Source organism: Panthera onca, chromosome A3 (genome assembly GCF_046562875.1).
Source record: "Panthera onca isolate mPanOnc1 chromosome A3, mPanOnc1 haplotype 2, whole genome shotgun sequence".
In the NCBI taxonomy this organism is placed as follows: Eukaryota; Metazoa; Chordata; class Mammalia; order Carnivora; family Felidae; genus Panthera; species Panthera onca.
The window spans coordinates 11,819,096-11,832,789 of NC_138341.1; the positions used below are offsets into that span (position 1 = coordinate 11,819,096).

At 41.5% G+C, this 13,694-nt stretch overlaps 1 protein-coding gene across 1 annotated transcript in view; it reads left to right on the top strand.

Annotated features, from left to right (window-relative positions):
• Positions 1–927: 927 nt before the first annotated feature.
• The window catches only part of DDX1 (DEAD-box helicase 1), a 36,650-nt gene continuing 23,883 nt past the window's right edge, over positions 928–13,694 (top strand). The window contains exons 1-11 of the mRNA XM_060648839.3: positions 928–1,031; positions 3,879–3,930; positions 4,215–4,278; positions 5,167–5,196; positions 6,157–6,253; positions 8,470–8,517; positions 10,281–10,364; positions 10,589–10,672; positions 11,042–11,118; positions 11,812–11,884; positions 13,543–13,619. Of these exons, the coding sequence (XP_060504822.1) occupies positions 1,016–1,031; positions 3,879–3,930; positions 4,215–4,278; positions 5,167–5,196; positions 6,157–6,253; positions 8,470–8,517; positions 10,281–10,364; positions 10,589–10,672; positions 11,042–11,118; positions 11,812–11,884; positions 13,543–13,619 (702 nt within the window). The 5' untranslated portion in view covers positions 928–1,015. The remainder of the gene's footprint in view (positions 1,032–3,878; positions 3,931–4,214; positions 4,279–5,166; positions 5,197–6,156; positions 6,254–8,469; positions 8,518–10,280; positions 10,365–10,588; positions 10,673–11,041; positions 11,119–11,811; positions 11,885–13,542; positions 13,620–13,694) is intronic.

Sequence of the window (13,694 nt, forward strand, 5' to 3'; positions counted from 1 at the left end):
GTTACATGTGCTATGCTTTACCTACTTAATTCTCCCAACAATCCTATAAGACAGGGACAATTATTCATGGATAGTTTACAGATGAGTAAACTGAAGCCCAGGCTTGCTAAGGTTACACAGGTTACTCAAGGAAGTAGGGATCCTGAAGCTGGACGTCTAACTCCACCCATACACCTTGCCTAAGGAGTTTCCTTTTCTCCAGGGCGGTCTGTGGTCAGCTAAAGATGGTCCAGCATGCACCCTGGAGTTAAGCAGATGTGGCTCGGATCCCCCGCTGCCGTTTAGTAGCTGCAGGTGGCTTTACATGAGTTACTTAACTTCCCTGAATCTGTGTCCTCAAGGAAAGATATTGATACTTCCTGTGCGTAGAGGGAGGATTAAACATTGATCTACTTTTCCCATCTCTCTGCAAAGAGAAAGGAGTCAAAACTGTATGGAAGTCAAATAAACTTGATATCATCAGTACTACATCAAACAACAAAACGGACGTTGGGAAACCTAAATCAAAAGTATTACGTGAATGCCTACTGGGTGCAGACCCTCACTGGTATAGGTTTTGCGGGCAATGAGCGCAGTGCATCCTTTCCATCGTTCACACACCACAAGGCCCTGCTTTTTCAGAAGTCGGGGTGCTGAGTGAGGCAGCGGAGAGGGCAACGTCTTACCCTCTGATCATCCAGGACCATTGTGTGACCTTCATCACATAACGTCTGCTTCCTCACATGTGGAAAAGTGGTCCCGATGACACATGGCATGCTCTAAACAACAGATAACTATTATCGCGGCTAATGACGACGGGTCCTGGCTACCTACGAAGGCGAGGTCCGGCTGAACCTGGTCAACGCGCTGCGGGGGCCAGGCCGGGCCTTTCTTTCGGCCGGAACCGTTCTCCCCGGCCTGAGGTCCTACCCGGACTGGGAAAGCTGCAGGCCGAGGGCCGGAAGCGCGCGCTGCCAAGAAGCGTGTCAGTGCGGAGGGAGGGAGAGCCAGCGGAGCCGCGCAGGACGGGGCGAAGATGGCGGCCTTTTCTGGTGCGTCTTTGGAGCGGGGGCTGGTGCAGGCGGCTCCATCCACGCCGCGGCGCCGGCAAGCGGGCGGGAAGCCATTGGGGCGGTGGGGGCGGTGGGGACAAGTGCGGCGCGCTCCGGGAGGGAGCTGTCCGCAGCGGTCCCCGAACTGCGGGGGGACCAGTGGCGGCCTCCGCCTCGGTGTTGGCGAGTGCCTTTCTCTGCAGATGCTGCCCGCCGGGCCTCCCCCTGCACCCTCTCGCCTTTCTCCCCCGCCGTCGGCCGGCCTGCCTGCCCGGGCACCCGCGGCAGCGAAAACGACGCGGCGGCGTAGCGCTAGGCCTCCGGCCTGTCGTACGTGGCAGTGGCGCTCGGGAGCCCTCTTCTGCCCGCGCCGGTTCCGGGCCTGGCCAGGCCGAGAAGCAGCGGGGCGTGGGGAAGGGTCAGTCGGAAATGCCCGTCCTGCCTCTGTCCAGTCTTTTCAGGCCTTCCTAAAACGAAAAGTCGCAGGCACACCTCTGATCATTATTTGTTGCCAAACGCTGCTGTAGCAACATTAACGTTCTATGTTGAAGCATATTTGCAGACACACCAGCCCAGCATACATTTTGGAAACTCATTTGTTCTTAGTTGGCGGTACGATGCCCTCCTTTATTCCAAACAGTGATTTGAGGTGGCTGATCTAACCCCAAAGTTGTCGTTTTTCCGTCTTCTCTGTCCTCCTTTTTACATCCAGTTTTAGAAGCTGCCATAAGCCTTACGTATACGAAAGGTGGAGAATTTATGTAGCCATATACGTATCAAGTGAGGCCTACTGTCTTTTGATGCACTTAACCTATGAAGATGACTTCAGATATAACACAATACTGTACTTTCTTCGGCTTACACCTACAAGAAGATTAGGCATTCCACGCCTTTAGTCACGAGACGCGATTTCTGATTTGTTTTAGTTGCATCTTATAATAGGAGGCAAGGGGAAATGTACTTAGACTGGTAGCTGTTTTTCTTCGCCCAACTCTCCTGGAATAAGATGTTAGAGCCAAGGTGCGCAGAGCAGTTTCAGATTGTCATTTTATTAGGTTCACTTCTTTGGGAGTCATGCGCAAATTTCAGTGATGTTAGGGTGAAGGACTAGAAGAGTGTGATACGAAATAAAGACAAGTAGGATTACAGAACATGAATATTCCTATTGTTCCCTTAAATATTTAAGTGTTATATTTATAGAAAACATGGTTTCAAAGCAAACATGCAGAGAACATGACCAGAATGAAACAAGAAATTGTCCGGGGTTACCGACCCAGGTCATGATCTCAGGGTTGATGAGTTTGAGCCTCCTTATCCTGCTCTGCGCTGACGGTGTGGAGCCTGCTTGGGATTCTCCCCCTCACTCCCTCTGCCCCTCCCCTGCTCCCTCTTGCTCTCTGTCTCTCAAAAAGTAGATAAACTAAAAAAAAAAAAAAAAAGTTTGGAACTTGCTGAAAGCAGTCTCTGGTTACTACTTGTGTAACAATTTCACCGGCAGCCTCAGCTTGCAGTATACTCAGTGCAGCGTGTTTAAGACTGTCTCCTTTTTTCTAGCAGTTTGCATTTTAGAGAGAATACAGCTAGACCCTAATGGGAACAATTCTTAGAAAGCTCTGCTTGGATATACAGCTTTAGATCTTGATTACTTTTTTGATTTGTGGATTTTCCTGGGGAGATTTAGAGGTAGGAGAACCTTTTTTGGAAACGATTTCATACTTTCCTATGTCATTAGTACTTATATGAACTAGTTTACTATGTACTAAAATTTTAGTGTTCTACCTATTTTGCTGTGTTACTTGCTAGGGTGATTCTTCTCACCAAGTGCAAAGAAAAAGCAGTTTTCGCACTGGATATATTCAATTTATAGATTTATGCCATTTCACAATTATAAGAAATAAAAAAGTTCCCTTAAAAATTAAAAAAATCCAAATTGGTTATCCCTGGGGTTTAGGAATGTTTGAGTGTTATTAAATTTTTCATAAGAATATATGTTTTTGTAATAGTAATAAAAGCTGCATTTGTGTAAATGGAGACTTAAAAATCACTTATTTGGAAGGGAGGTTTACACAATCCAACTAACTACTCCATGTGTGCCAGCTACTACAGTTCATTTGAGAAATGACAAAAATGACAAGATTCAATCAGAAATAACCCAATCTATTCATTTAGGACTGGCTTCAAAGTGAATTATTTAAATATGAGAAAAATTAAGAACAGTAGTTCTTCAGCTGTGATTTCTAAGTATCCAGCTTTTCACAACTGGCCCCTCCCTTTTCAGTTAGTCGGAGTTTGATCCTGGCTGCCAATAAGCGTGGGCCTCTCTCTCCACTTGTCTGTTCACTTTTCTCAGGTCGCTGAGGCTAATCACATGGTTCTCAAATAGTGAAGGTGCATAACTTCCACATTATGTCTAGATGAAACAACCAAAACGTTGGTCAAGATAGAACCTTCTCTCCAAGTCTGGTAGATTTTTCTTCACTAGCCCTAGGAAGGAAGGACTGGTGGCTACTGTGTATTGAGTGACGACCATGTATCACATATTTTCATCTATAATCTTCCATAGCTCTCCAACGCAGATACTATCAGTCTGATTTCATGTGGAGAAAATAGGTGTATAGTTTTGCAAGCTGTAGAGCTTGCCAGGGTCACATTGCTAGTAAGTGAGAGTTTATTCGTGAACTCAAGTCTTTCTCCAAAACTATACTCTTTTAATGGTGCCGTACACAGGAGGTACTAAAGAACAGCTGTGCTTCAAAGCCTTTTCCCTGTTCTCTGAACAGTCCTTTTAAGAGCAGTATGATTTCAATTTAGTGTGCTCAACTTCTTACAATTGATTTTTGTTTTCAGAGATGGGTGTCATGCCTGAGATTGCTCAAGCTGTAGAGGAGATGGATTGGCTGTAAGTACATAAAACTTAAATGCACCTGTGACAACAATGTTCAGTAATTTAAGGAGTTGCTAGAGATTCTATCAAAAATTTTGGAGTCTAGTTGGTAAGTAAAATTCAGTTTTTCTTAGGATTCTCTTATTCTCTAGAAAGCTTCCCTTTTATACTTTGATATATTTTTAGTTGGAAAAGATGGGTACTGTTTACCAAATAAAATTCTCTTTTAGATTTATAGTTTAGCATGACTTATTTAGCTTTTTTACTAACTCGAATTCTTCGAAATACGATTCTTTCAGTCTCCCAACTGATATCCAGGCTGAATCTATTCCACTGATCCTAGGAGGCGGTGATGTACTTATGGTATGTTTACATTTGGTGAGGTCTTTCTGGGTTGAGGACACACAGTTCTGGGACTGTTTGTGACCACTTTAAGAGCTCCCCAGGCTTGAAAATGATACTTTCACCAAATTACTTTTATTCATACCGTATTCAAAGTACTGAGGTAGAAGTTGTAGGGAACACAAAGGTGGATTAGATACGCTCTTTACTCTTGAGAAGCTGAAACCCTGTGGCACAGTAAGACAGGTACACAGGTAAGTGTTGTACAAGAGGCTCTACTTGGGGAAGTAGATTTTGGACAAAGGAAAGCTGAGAGAGAAAACCTTATATGTAGAGAGCGTATCAACAAAAGCAGCGAGCAGGAGGATGCAGGAGTTGACCCCTGAGTAATTCAATTAGATGGTAGCATAAAATGTGTGTGTTGGGGGCGGGGTGTGTAACTTGGGGTAAGATGGGAAGTACATAGTGGGTCAAATTACTTGGGCTCTTTCTCGAGTATCATGTTAAAGAATTGATATTTGTTGGCAGTGGGGCTCATTGGACATTTTTAAGTGGGGATGTGTTACATAGTTGTAACCGCGTTGATGAAGACTGATTTGGTAGCAGCTTGTAGTGTAGCTCAGAGTTTAGATACTGGTAGGATACTTCTGTAATGATCTAGGTTAGAATGATGAGGGCTTGGATTTGAACGGTAGCAGTGGGAAAAGAACGGGAGAGCAGATTCTTGAGCGATGGGAGAGAAGTGACAAGATTGGCAATAGAGTTGACTGCAGAAACCTGAGTCATCTGGAGGCACTGTGACAATAAAGGTAGCTAGTGAAGTCTTAAAGATTTCTACGTAGTGTCATGTTAATTTGGCTTTCCTAATTGGCAACTTAAATGATAAAATCAACTTTTTTTTCCATTTAGGCTGCAGAAACAGGAAGTGGAAAAACTGGTGTAAGTAATGAACTTAAATTGATTTACTTTGTAAGAGTCATTTTGTTTTAAGTTTATTTATTTATTTTGAGAGAGAGAGTGCGAGCTTACATGCACAAGAGCAGGGGAGGGGCAGAGAGAGAGGGAGAGAGAATCTCAAGCAGGCTCCATTCTCCATGTGGCTCTCACGACTGTGAGATAATGACCTGAGCCGAAATCAGGACTGAGCCACCCAGGCGCCCCTGTAAGAGTTAATTTTTAAAGTAAGTTTGAACGTAGCTTCTGCTTTGAAGTATTTAATAAAACAACCTTTTCCAAAATGTAAGGAATTGAGGGGCACCTGGGTGGCTCAGTCGGTTGGGCTTGCGACTTTGGCTCAAGTCATGAGTTCCGGCCTGCTTGGGATGCGGTCTCCCTCTCTGTGCCCCTCCCCCACGTTCACACTGTCTCTCAAAAATGAATAAACTCTTAAAAAAATGTAAGGAATTGATTGCCACCGAGGGTGATATTCTTGTTGCCCCCTAATTCTGAAATAGGATCTACAAGAGTATACCTTTAAGAATAGTGAAGTTTTAAACCGGTCTTGTATAAAGAGTTGTAGTATCTTCTGTATTTATACTTATTCCTGAATTTTAGTGCAGTGGCTCTATAATAAACAGGCTGACAGTAGGGGTTGCTCTCCTGTTGGCCTGGACCAGAGAAGCAGTGTGTCAGCCGGGAAAGTAGTTTCCTGCTTTAGTTTAGGCTCGTTATGCAGGTCCCCTTTGTGTATTGTTTTGGGCTATCAGCTGTCTCCTCTTGCCTTCATTTAATCAACTCTCTTATTACCTTGCTCATGTTTTGGGTTTGGACAAATGAAATTAGAGTAGCAGTCTGGAATATGTAATTATTCAATGTGCATGCATAGCTTCTGTAATGTCTGTTGTCAAACTGTCATTAATATCTGAATGCTAATGTAGAGAACAATTGTTTCTTTGATAGGCTTTCAGTATTCCAGTTATCCAGATAGTTTATGAGACTCTGAAAGACCAACAGGAAGGCAAAAAAGGAAAAACAACAATTAAAACCGGTGCTTCAGGTAATTTTTGCATAGTAATATTTACCTTTTGCATAAAAATAGTAATTCTCATTCTTGGCATTGACAGATGGGAGGTCAGAGTGTGCATTTTTATTGTCAATATCTGAGGGGAGGGGTAATGGCACTTGGTGCCTTGGAAACCAGGGATACTGAATGTCATTTACAGCATAAACAGTGAAAGGTTGTCCCTCCTAGGGGCGCTTGGGTGGCTCAGTCGGTTAAGCATCAGACTTTGGCTCATGTCCTGGTTCCTGGGTTCGCGCCCTGCATCAGGCTCTGTGCTGACAGCTCAGAGCCTGGAATCTGCTTCAGATTCTGTGTCTCCCTCTCTCTCTGCCCCTCCCCCACGCTCGCTCACTTGCTGTCTCTGTCTCCCCGAAAAATAAATATTAAAAAAAAGATTGTCTCCTAAAATACTAGTGGTGCTCTCTTTGAGAGAATAATACCCTTATGTCTAATATTGAAGATACGTTGGTGCAGTATTTTACAAAGGTATTAAGGATTTTATTAAAAAATTGATGGAGTAAAAATCCATGATGGTGGGAAGTATTGCCTTCCACAGGGAAAAGAGGCATGCATTTTCCCTTTAAGATAAGAAAGGGGTCCAGGAAGTTAAAATGTAAAGTATAAATTTTAAACTCAGTTTTAGTCCCATTTACTTTGAGACTGGTCTTTTATTAGGATTTCTGGTCCTATCTGTGCCATGAACAATCTTACATCAATTTCCTCATCTGTAAATTGTGTTGCTTTTGTTAAATGGTTCTGAATTCCATTCTACCTTGAATAATTTATGGTTTTGTTAATACTTTGACAAAATTTATTTTAAATTTTAAATTTAAATTTTAAATTTTTATTTAAAAAATTTTTATGTTTTAAGTCCTATTTGTTTCATGATACAAAACAGAATTGTGGCAAAATTGCAAGCTTAAGTGGAGTGAACTGGGTATATCAACATTTTTCTTCTCAGTAATTTAAAGATACAATGTTGCATAGTCCCTAGAATGAACTCATTTGTAGAGGAATTGCGAGGTAATGGATATGAAGTCTTTAGACTGTTGGCCTACTTGAAAGTAGTTTCAGAACTTGTAACAACAGTAAACCATCATTTATGAGAGATGGTGATACAGGAGCATCCTTCCAAAGGAGGATAACCAGAATGGTAGTAGTTTTGAATATCATGGCCTGTGAGAAATAAACAAATTAGATATTTATTGATTTAAAATATTTATTTATTTATTTAGAGAGAAAGCGCGCGAGTTGGGGAGAGGCAGAGTGAGAGGGAGAGAGAGAATCCCAAGCAGGCCCTGCCCTATCAGCATGGGAGCCTAGTCGGGTCTTGACACCTTAAACTGGGAGATCAAGAAACTAGATGTGTAAACATAGAGAAATAAGTAAAAAAAAGTGTTGGGATAATTGTTAAATCATTGAAATCATTGGAGGGATCTGGAGAGAAAATAATTGTTCTAGAAAGGAGCAGGACTAATTAGAAATAACCTAATGAAGATTTCTGTGTAAATACTTACTAATTAGCTCGATTGAGCCCACAATGAAAGAGAGAGCCTCAGAGGAAGTTACTTCTCCATCAGAGTGTTTAAGCAGACGATAGATATCATTTGACCACAAGTAATCTAGGAAAGATTTCTACATTGGTCAGGAAACTGGGCCGGAAAACATGTAGAGTTCTCTAGCTATTACAATTCTTTGGTTATCCATAGACTATTAAGGTGTTTTAGAAAAGGAAAATGCTGATCCCATGCAAGGGAGGAGGAAAAAAAAAAATTGTGACTTTCGAATGTGATATGGACTTAATTAAAATAAAGAACTTTTCTTTTAAAAATGATAGTGATACTTAACTAGATCTTGATATGTTGGTCATTTATTTCCATTATGATTGCAATCAGGTTGTTTAGTTACCAAAACTTCATTTATCAGTGCCTTCATAGTTCTTACAGGGATCAGTGCCTTCTACTACAAAGTACAGTGAAGGAAGTGAGGAGAAAAGGTTTTAGCCCAGAAGGCCCGTGATTATTGCCTTTGACCTGTTTCAGTTTTCACTTTCAATTTTGCCTTGAATAAAAACAGAGCTTTTACTTGTACATTCCAAATAATGTATAAAGCCATATTAAATCCAGAGGAATTAAGGTATGTAAAATATAAAATGTTTGGCTTGTTTTTTAGAGAGTTTTCAATTTCATATGTTTGTAACTTATTTTTAGTGCTCAACAAATGGCAAATGAACCCATATGATAGAGGATCTGCTTTTGGTAAGTGGATAGATTTTTCCTGACCCAAATAGGAAACTTGGAAATTGCAAAAGATAGAGGTGTATTTGTTTAATATTTAAAAACATGTGTGTAAGAGATACCACAGAAGAACATCAGTAGACAAAAACGAAAAAGTGCAGAAAGAACACTTGCAGTATTGATGACGGATGCAGAAACCATATAAAATGGCAAGGGGTCTCATGTAGATAACAAGTTACCTGTTTGGTAAGAAAGATAACCCGTAAAGAAAGTGGCCGAAGGATGTGAATCGGCAGTGCCCACGAGAGCAGATCCAAATGACAACAGTCGTTCAGAGACAATGTTTACAGATAGCAGCTAAGTGGAAATTAAAGTTGCAGTGAGGTGTCGTTTTATACCCATTTGATTGGCAGCAGTCGAACAGAGTGATAACCAGCCTATCAAATTACTGCCTTTCTGGAAAGCAGTTTGGCATTGCTGGTTAAAAATATGTGTATACTTCTGGAAGGTCTAGCCCGTTGTAGTATGAGTGCCCGTATGTGAGGATATACATACAGAGCTGTTAGATGTGGCGTCACTTGTAAATGGTAAAAACTGACGAGAGGATGAATGCCATTACTGCCCAGAGATTGGTTAACAAAGATTAGGGTGTATCCGAGGACCATCGTGTGGCCTTTATAGAGAATGAGGCAGAACTGTAGTGTTGACTTGAAGAATTTTCGCCAGGTGTGGGTGAGAACGGAAGCAGGATGCAAAGAAGTAGAGGGAGTGTGAGTAATCACGCCCCAGACAGACCAACAGAACATGTAAACTGCTGCTCTCCACCACGTGACTTCTAGTTTGTATAAAGTTTCTATCTGTATGCATGCGTAAAGAATTTTAAATATAGAAATTTTAAGGATTTGCCATTGCTTAGATAACTTTTTAAAGAGTTTAAAGTTTTATGGAACATAGTACCCATACGAATAAGAATTTATACTTTGAATAAATAATTTAATTTCTGATGAGTGAAGTAAAATGTGTGATGAGATGCTTTTCTTGAGGATTTGTTGTACGTTCAGGTAGGGAACTGGCATCGTAAGCCTGAGCCGGGACAGAAGTTACAGTTTCTTTCCAGGACAAATGAAGGCTGTATGCTTTACTTAGAGCCAGTAAGCGCTGACAAGCACTGTGACTGCCCATAAGGTATAATACAGAACATCGTTTAGTAGGGTCCTAATATTAGCGAATAACCACAGGTTTATTTATTTGTGCTTTTCCCCGCTTTCTCTGTGGTTTCTGGATCCGTGGATTGGGGAACGAGCCAGAGATAGTTCCCGTTTTCCTTTTAGTGTCGTATTTGCTCAAGCTCTAATTTAAGCATAAAGTCAGAGCAATAGGTATTGATGAGTGAGTGCTGCATCACCTCGTAGTATCCATTTCTTTAAAAGACTCTAGACAAGGATTGTCTGAACACATTTGTGTTGGTGATGCAGCTGAGTTATCGGTGTGAGTGAGATTAGGTGCCGTGGTGACTCCTTTCCAGACTTGATGCAGTAAAGTCTCACCTGAGTTAATAGATGACAGTGTAGATAACAGTATAGAAACTAGTCCGCCACATGGCCAGGGCCTTCCAGGGGATGAATAAGGGTGATTACCTGTAGGGAAGATCTTGTTACTCAGGATCAGTAAGTCTCAGCGTCTGGAACATTGCAACAAGTGAAAGAATTATTTTATTGGTGAGACTGAATGCTTAATTTATATAATTGTACTGACATGTTTTTTTGCGTTTTTCTCAAATCCAGCAATTGGGTCAGATGGTCTTTGTTGTCAAAGCAGAGAAGTGAAGGAGTGGCACGGATGCAGAGCCACTAAAGGGTTGACGAAAGGTATTTAAATAGCATTTGTACTTGTCTCAGCTTGTGAAGTAATGTATTAATACATGAGCTTGCTTTCTGTAGCTTTAAGTAAGGATCTGAGAAGATTTCTAATGTTACAAAAAGACCGCTCTTCATTTGGAACATACAAATTGTAATTCAGAAACAATGGGAAAGTGGCTACATGGCAAATGAATCCTAGGTGTGTATAAACCTCGGAGTATTTGCCCTTACAGGAAAGCACTACTATGAAGTATCCTGTCATGACCAAGGATTGTGCAGGGTTGGCTGGTCTTCCATGCAGGCTTCCTTAGACCTAGGTAAGCATTTCTAAGATAAACTGAATTTACGGATTTATATTTGTGGATCGTTGACATTTATTACAGTGGGGAGCAAAATAAATAAGCATAACCATATAAAGTTTATATTTTAGAAACTTGGACATAAATGTATGTATACTCACTGTGTTCCAAAAGGATTTGAAGTGTTAAGAAATACATACTGTAACAGTATAAAATGAGGAGGAACAAAGTTAAGAAAAAGAGTAAAGTCAGTATGAATAAATATGTACCACACAGCGTAGCATAGATGCTTCAAGTTATTGTAGATTTGTGAACTTCTTTTATGGGCGGAGTGTTTAGTTTTACGTTTACTCTTAACCAATAAATAACGTGTATTTTAAAATCTAGGTACTGACAAGTTTGGATTTGGCTTTGGTGGAACAGGAAAGAAATCCCATAATAAACAGTTTGATAATTATGGAGAGGTAAGTTGTATTCTCGACCTAATCGTGGCATTACTAAGTTCTCTTGCGTACTTACTTGATCACTTGTGACATGACTGAGGATATAAAAGTGACTCTCAGATTCAAGTGGATTTTCTGAATGTATTCCACAGAAAGTTCAGATTTGGACTTCAGTGAAGAAATGTTACAAAATGAGCTAAATATTTTTCCCTGTGGCCATTTATTAGCCTTTCCAAATATACTACTTTGTTTTGTTTTCATCTATTTTGATTTTGGCTTTGACTTGAATGCATTATGTTCTTCTCATTTCTTGTTTTTGATCTTGAAAATCTAATCATGAATCTAAATGTAGTTTTTAATGTGGATGAGCCCGAGTATCCTGTTGATTCTAAAAAGCCTGTCAAGATGCCTCTGTTGTTACCTATGATATGCTGTAATAGGCATTTTTGTTTGTTTTGTTTTTAGAGACTTTATTTTTAAGTAATCTCTATCCCCAACATGGGACTCAAACTCACGACCTCAAGATCAAGAGTCGCACGCTCCACTGACTGAGCCAGTCAGGCGCCTGAAATAATGGCAGTTTTAAACACCTACATTAGGGCCTCAAGGAATTATTTTAAAGAACTGATGTGTACTCTTGATGTAGCTGTATGTGAACTTGTGACTTTATGATTTTTCTTTCTGTTAACAGCACTTGACTTTGTGCTTTTCTAGGAATTCACTATGCACGATACCATTGGATGTTACCTAGATATAGATAAAGGGCATGTCAAGTTCTCCAAAAATGGTGAGCTTTCTGTGGATTGTCTTATTAGAGAAAATACATGATAACAAATATTTATAACTTATAATTCCCTTACCCTCTTCTTCATTTCTCCCTCCCTGTCTTACCTTTGAACCAATACTTACTGAGCATTTCCTGTATGCCAGGCACACCGGGAGGTGCCAAAGACGAGTAGAAGATGGAATAGACAAACACGTTTAGTCTTGTGGGGCTTACCTACCGGTGGGGGGAGACAGAGGCACAATGGGCCAGGTGGGAACGAGTGCCCCTAAGGAGATTGTAAGCAGGGTAAGGGGATGGAGGGTGATAGCAGTCTAGGGCTGTGCTACTTTCACAGGGTTGTCAGAAAAGCCTTCTCTGATAAGGTGACATCTGCGTAGCAATCCGAACGCGTCGGGTGGTGAGCCGTGCAAAAATCTTCCAAGCGTTTCAAGCAGAGGGAACAGTAAACGCAAAGGTCTCGGGAGGAAAGTGTGCTTGAGGTATTTGAGTAACAGCGAGGAGGCCAATGGAGCTGGAGAACACTGGGCGTGGAGAGGGGTGGTAGAATGTTAGGTCAGTTGAGGTAGTGAGGCCAGGCCATGTAGGATAGGGCCTTATAGGCCATGATACAAACTTTCTGAGTGAGATTGGAAGCCTGATTGGTTTTGAGTAGAGAATTGGCATCTTTAACCGTATCATTATGGCTTCTGTGTTAAAAACAGAGTGGTGAGGGTGGTGGCAGTAGATAGGGAGCCATTTGGATGCTGGGGTTTCTATTTGGGGTGTATTAAATTGGAGGTACTTCCTACACATCTAAGTGGTAAAGCCAAGTAACTGGTTAAGTGTGTAAGTCAGGAGGTCAGGGTTGGAGATACATCTTTGGGAGACATTGGCTTAACGATGAGTTTAAAGCTGGAAGACTGGATGAGATCCCTTAGGGAAGGAGAATAGATGAGGAATAGGAGAGATCTGAGGCCTGGGGTGTTCCTGTGGTTAGAGGTGGTTAGATGGAGGAGAATGCAGCAGAGGCGAATGAGGAGGAGAGCCAGCAGGAGAAGCAAGAGCGGTTGAGGTCCTGCGGTCCAGGTGAGGAAAGTATTTGAAGGAGGAGGGAATAGTCAGATTGTGTCCAGTGCTGCTGATGGGTGTAACCTGGGAAGGTGACGGATGAGATTTGCCACCGGGTTTGGCAAGAAGGTATCACTGATGAGCTTGAGAAGGACCTCTTTTAGTGAGCGTGATGGGTGAGTTGGGGGAGCCTGATGGGGGATCACTTGAGTAGAGAATGAGATGAAATGAAGTGACATGGTGAAAATGGAGATCAGGGAGTTTTACTACAGAAGAGAAAAAAAATAGAAGGTGAATGGAGGAAGAGGTGGATTCAAGGAGGTTGTCTGTGTTTTAATATGGGAGCTATCGCAGCGTGCTTGTATGCCATGGAAAGTCTAGTTGCAGCGTCCAATGGAAGTGATCCAGTAGGTAGGGAATGTTTAGAAATGTAGGGGGCAGAAAGGGCACTTCTAGGAGTAAAGTGAAAAAGTGAAAGGTCTGGCATTGAGCAGGACAATTGATCCATGGGAACAGGACACGAAAGCATGAATGCAGTTGGGTTGATAGTGGTGATGTGCGAGTGTGGGGGGGTTCTTTTCTGATAGTTTTGGTTTCTCTCTCTTTTTAAGGAAAAGACCTTGGTCTGGCATTTGAAATACCACCACATATGAAGAACCAAGCCCTCTTTCCTGCTTGTGTTTTGAAGGTAATTAGAAAAATGTTGCTATGATTCTAAGCTACTCTGATCTTCACTATTTTGTATTAGTTAGTGTGCTAGTAG